General features: G+C 46.1%; 1 protein-coding gene across 2 annotated transcripts in view; it reads right to left on the minus strand.

The window, feature by feature from the left end:
- COL5A1 (collagen type V alpha 1 chain) overlaps positions 1-520 on the minus strand; it is a 473,296-nt gene extending 472,776 nt beyond the window's left edge. For both annotated transcript variants that reach the window (XM_086921052.1, XM_086921051.1), the window contains exon 1: positions 15-520. In XM_086921052.1, the coding sequence (XP_086777178.1) occupies positions 15-117 (103 nt within the window). In that variant the 5' untranslated portion in view covers positions 118-520. The remainder of the gene's footprint in view (positions 1-14) is intronic.
- Between the last annotated feature and the right edge of the window lie 5,480 nt (positions 521-6,000).

Below are 6,000 nucleotides of genomic sequence, written 5' to 3' on the forward strand. Positions count from 1 at the left end.
AAAGCCCCCCTTACCTGCATTGCACCGGGTGCAAACATAGAGAGAGAGGGCGAGAAAGAGGGGCCAGTCCCGTATCGACGTCCTCCGTTTCCACCTTGTGTGCCTGTCCTGAGCCATCGCCTCCGCCAGGAGCTGGGTCCAGTCCCCCCGTCCTCTGCTTCACCAAGCCGGGACAGTATCAGACCGTGGAGCGGAAAAACAGAAGGGAGCAAACTGGGCGAGGGTACCCCTTTAAAAGAGGGGCAACTTTTATGAAGCCATTGGTGTTGGTTCAAGTTTCTTCTTCTCTTGTTGGGTGGAGTGGTGCGTGCCCCCCAAGTTCCTTTCTTCGCCCCCTTCTTTTTCTCCTTCCCTCTCCTCCTCCTCTCGCTCGGCTTCCCTCCACTGCCTCGGTCTGACCCTTCTGGGGTGTTCCCTGGACTGACACCCCGTGCCCGGCTGATCTGGGAGTGGAAGCGCTGCGAAGGCAGATGCGGAGGCTGTCAGTCCCGGGGCAGGGCGTCGAATCAGGAGCCGCGGGGAGACCCGGAGCTCGGCCCCCTTCTGATACAGGAGACCGGGGAGGGGAAAACGTGTGTTAAAAAAAAAAAATGAGAGAAACGGCGAGAGAGAGGGGGGAGAGAGGGAAGAAAGGCTGTGTGGCATGTTCGGAGCAGAACAGAAAACAGAGGGAAACCTGAGCTGCTCCCAGATCTGTGAGATCCCACCAAAGGCAGGGGGAGTGGTCCTGGTGAGTGGCGAGCAGGGGAGCTGCAGGGCGGCAAGTACAAACTCAGCACCGGATGAAACTGACACGAGAAACTGACCAGGCGCTGCTTGGAGTGCGCTGCAGGGCTCTCCGGCACGTCCATTGCCAAAGCAGAGGTGTGCACTTCACGCGCCATCGCCCCGGCACGTTACACTCCACTATGTGCACAGGGCCAATAACAACATTAATGACTGCTTTTATAGCGCACACTACAAACTTCACCTTCGCCTTTAAGCACTAGACTTTTGCAAATTTTCCATGTCAATGTTCCTCATGTTATCAATCTCAGGAGGATAAAGACCAGTGGTGGCTCGCACAGGTAACGTTGTGGCACAGTTAGGCGGGCGGGGTAGCACATATGGGGGGGGGGGGCGGGGTAGTGGAGTTCGACATTCGACATGAAAGATTAAAGTAAACAGGTGTAGGCCAGTCTTTCTCAGTGGCGGCTTGCACAAGTAACGCTGTGGGCAGGGCTTTAAGTGGGATGAAAAAACTGGGGGTCTCTCAAAGGGCGTGACTAGTGTAATTAGGGGCGTGTCTTTAAAAACACTTATGCTAAACATCTGTGTTTAGGATAGTGTGCCGCCCGACTTGTATTTTGCTATTTCTGTCATTTCATCCAGATGTGATACAAGTAACATCATACCTACAGCAAGTAAGGACTATTGGCTTTGTCAATGGTTATTAGTTGCATAAGATAAATAGGCTGCAACTATGGCTTGTTACATATAATATTGAAAAAGCTTTGAATTAAATCCCTGGTGACCCTACCACAATGTTGCTGCTCTTGCGTTTCAGAAAGAGAAGGGAAATCCAGAAAGAAAATGACTCTTTAAAGGATTTCCCTTCCCCCACAACACTCACATGGCATGACGTAACTTCTCCACTAGTGAGAAGTGAGCAGTGTGAACAGCACACATTATGTGCTTGCTGTCTCGAAACGGGTCTCTATCGGGCTGTTTTGTTCCCTGGCACTTTTTTCCGGACTGCAGTGACAGGAAACTGCTGTCACTGCATTCCGGAAAAAAAAACGGACCACCTGTGCCAGGGCTCAAAACAGAGCCCGATAAAGACCAATTTCAAGGCCCCCTTTAAAAAACTGCCAGTGCTCAGACCCTGTGAGACCCAGCCCACTTAAAGCCCTGGCTGTGACGGGGTGCAGGGGGGGAGTAGTGGGGAGTAGCCCTGTTGCTGGGGTAGCCATACGCTATATAAACTTGTTTAACATAACATAACATAAAATTCGACAGGAAAGATTAAAGTAAAGAAATAAATCAATAAAATGACTTACCTCACGCATCGCCGACACAGCAATGCGGCAAGCACGGGGTAAGTGGTTATATGTATTTATTTATTTACATTCACCTTCCCTATGGTATGTCGAACTCCACTATTCCCACCCTGCCCAGCCCCCTCACAGCCCCACATCGTTACCTGTGCGAGCCGCCACTGATAAAGACTGGCCTACACCTGTGACAGGCATGTTTCTTAAGAAGGGTGGGCGGAACTAATACAGTTTCACTCAGTGTAATTCCGCAGAGTTACAGAAAAACTCAGCAAGATTCCGCCAACGAGCAGAAAATATGCGGCTTGTACTGATTTTGCTGGGATTTAGCACTGTAGCATGAGCAGCGCTGAAAGTCAGCACGTACCGCACCATACGTTGCTCAAGAGACCGAGGCAATTCAAGTTGATTTTGCTGCCACTCATGTAGAATATCCACTCAGATAGCAGGCCTTTAGAACACGCCTGCTCGGAAACACCGGCGACTGCCCCATTAGAAATTCGTGCTATGGGATGCCAAATCTCGCTCATGCTCGCCAGCTCGCATATTTTGAAGCCTCGCAGGAGAAAAATTCTACCATGTGGCAATTGGCCGAATTTGGCCAGAGCTCAGCATTAAAGAGTAACACGGAGGGGCCAAAATTCCGCCACATCCGCGTCCGCAACTGACTGTTTTGCCCTCCCCTACAATGCATCACACATCCCAACTCACTAGTCTCTAAACACTAGTTTATTGGATAGTGTTGCTCATATCAATGATGCCTTATTAAATATGTGGGTTATAGTGTGCCTTGAAATGTGTGTAACCCACAGAGCTACCTTTCAGTGCTGCAACATTCTGAGATGAAACACGTCTCACTGATTGTTAGGCAGAGATCTCACATTCCACGAATGTGCACAACAGAGAGATCACAGGCACAAGACACAAAAATTAAGTTTTGTAAGAAAAACAGACACAGAGGAGTACAGGCCATTTATATGACACCTGCAACAAACTACACTGTCCTCCTGGCAGATGCGCGTCACCCACCTCAAGTGTAAACGTTTTGTCAAACTTTGAGGGAGGACCATTAGACTTAAAGTCTCCCAGATAGAAATGTGTAGCCCTAAGTTTAACAAAATCACGGGCCTATGGCGAAGCAAAAATCAGAGCGTCTGCTGCCAAATTCGATAGAATGCACAACCCATATATGAAAGATCAACATTCTCGCTCTCACTTTTTAGGTCTTGGCCACAGACAACTTCAGCTATTTGTCACATACCTGTTGTTTCCAATGCACCACCTACAATTAAAGTGGGCACCAGGTTAGCTCCTTACTCCTGATCAGATGGCTTTGTTTTCTAGAAGTCTCTGCTCTTGATTCAACAGCTTTCCTCTCTTTTCTTGTGTTTGTCTCACCCAGGTGTATCCTTCCTCTGCTGACCCGGAGGGCACTCTTTTTTCTTTCCCATCAGCACTCCAGGGGAGTGCATGTGTTTGGTAGATCCAGCTGATATCCCCGCACAAAGCTTTCTCGTTCTTCTTTCAATCTCTCGCTGTTATTACGCCCCAGTACCTCTTTTCATGTGCATCGCCCCTTCTGTATTTTGTTGACCTCATCCCTAGAATTCTTATCGTGCAACACTGTCCACGCATAGCCTCTATTATGCACCGTCCCCTCTACCCATCTGTTGCCATCGAGTTCCACCCCATGTTTTTCATTTTTTGATTATCATTATTTTTGTAGAAGGGTCCAGGTGCAGCAAAGTGCTTCCAATTCTCTTGCTAGCATTTTCACACTCTCACACAAGCTTTTTTACTTCAATTTATTGTTCTTAAAGGCAGGTGTCCATGTCAGAACTGCAAACTAAAAATAACAAAATGGCCGAAGGAGCATCACAGTGCATGTGCTTACATGCATGCATGCCCATAATCAGTCCACCTGGATTGGCTTTATAGTTACTCGTGTTTTTAGCACTGAAAGGCCAATTGGGCAGCCATGTGCTTTACAAATCCAAAAAGAATAACATAGAATGTGTGCATCACAATGCGTACTAACTGCAAGGACACACTCTCGGTAAGTAATAAAGTCTTTTATTGAGTATGAAGAAGACAGGGCAAGTGTGAAACATCCATCTCCACCAACGTACACCACCCGACTCCAACCGCCTCTATTCCCCCGTTCCATTCCCTTGACAACCCCAGAGTTCCATAGCATGTAAGATCCAACTCATCCTCTTATTTATACCAATCAATTACAATACAACAATGTATTTCCTGGAAAAAGAGACAAGGAGAAGAGAGAGAAACATAAGAAGTAGAATTACAATGCACTCCTCAATGTCATGTACAGAATGAGTACAACAGCTACCCCCTATATACATCAAGGAAAATAAAACAACCAAAGAAAAGAAGGAAAACCGTGGAGAACACATTTACAGTTCATTGAACATATTTATATACATATGTACAATCAGCATGCAGAATAATCTAACAATTAAGGCACAAAATCACACAGCTTGGAAGGTCGTTTCCATTTTCTGGTGGAAACTTTCCTCTTTGCCCAGCTGACCATGTCATTTTCCCCACTCTCCACCCTGAAACAAAAATGCTCTGCCAACACCATGTGCAATGGCAATTTTGTCCTTATTGCACCACTTCCAATTTTGCATTTCTGACCACATTCTTCCTTACATCCACAACTCTTTGTGGGGAGGAAAATTGGGATTCCTTCCTGGTGATAATCCTGGGTATTTTGACTCTGACAAAATCACCAACAACTACCATGGACTCTCTCACCCGAACACCCACATATCTGTCCTCAGCTTGCTGTCTTTTCCTGCCTAAGTCTTTCAACTTCTGCTTGGAAATGGTGAATTAGCCCATCCACTGTCTTGTCATCTTGAACGCTGGCACCCTGCCCCTTAATAATGCAAAGGGAGATAGAACTGTGTCCTCACCAGGGGTAGTGCTGACATCCCACAACAACTTCCATAACTCTTCCTTACAATTCAAACCACTAGATCTGCCTAACTGTATGTTGTCTTTGATAACTCAGTTAAAACATTCTACGAGGCCATTGCTTCTTGGGTGATATAAAGAGGTCTTAGTGTGCTTAATACCCAAGAAACTTAAGAAATCAGAAAAGTGGGCAGTAGTGAATTGACAACCATTGTCTGATAAAATTTCATCAGGAATGCCTTCCTTAAGAAACATGGAATAAAAAAATATAAATGAACATGAAAGTATTAGGAGATAGGACAAACCTATTTTCCGGCCAACAGGTATGGAAATACACAACAACAATACCATATACCAACATGCCTCCAGAAGGAACCATGGGACTAATGATGTCAATGGCTAATTTCCCCTTGGATTATTGGGTACCTCAATCGCATCCATAAGACTGGGAATGGTAACTTGACACTTGTCACTGCTGACACAACTGACACAATCTCTGACAAAATGCTCAACACTCCTGTCCAACCCTGGCCACCAGAAACACTCCTTAATACTCATTTTCATTGCACACATACTGATGTGCCCTTCATAAGCCAAAACCAGGATTCTGTTCCTCATACCCTCAGAAATGACTAAGGCATTGGACCGGTATAGAAGTTCGTTAATGATGGACAACTCCTCAAAGACATGTTGAAATGAAATGAAATGAAAGAGAAATTTATAAAGCGCAAAACATTAACCCGAAGGTGTCAAGGTGCTTGATCATCAAAAACAGGATTTAGGCGGCTAGGAGGTTGTTTATAGGTATCACTCTTCACCCCATCAGACTTCCACTGAGACCATCCTTGCCGTATACGTTCCTTCACCCCAATCATCTGTTCATCTGAATTACAAGCTTTGAGCCACTAATTTTCCAATATAGCACCATTACATCGCTGTTCGACAACACACACAAGATCAGTGTCCATGTCCTCTGATGTTTCCCGCTTATCAAGCATATCGTGACTGGGAAGGCGAGACATGCAAT

This window comes from Lissotriton vulgaris, chromosome 5, assembly GCF_964263255.1.
Source record: "Lissotriton vulgaris chromosome 5, aLisVul1.2, whole genome shotgun sequence".
Taxonomy (NCBI): domain Eukaryota; kingdom Metazoa; phylum Chordata; class Amphibia; order Caudata; family Salamandridae; genus Lissotriton; species Lissotriton vulgaris.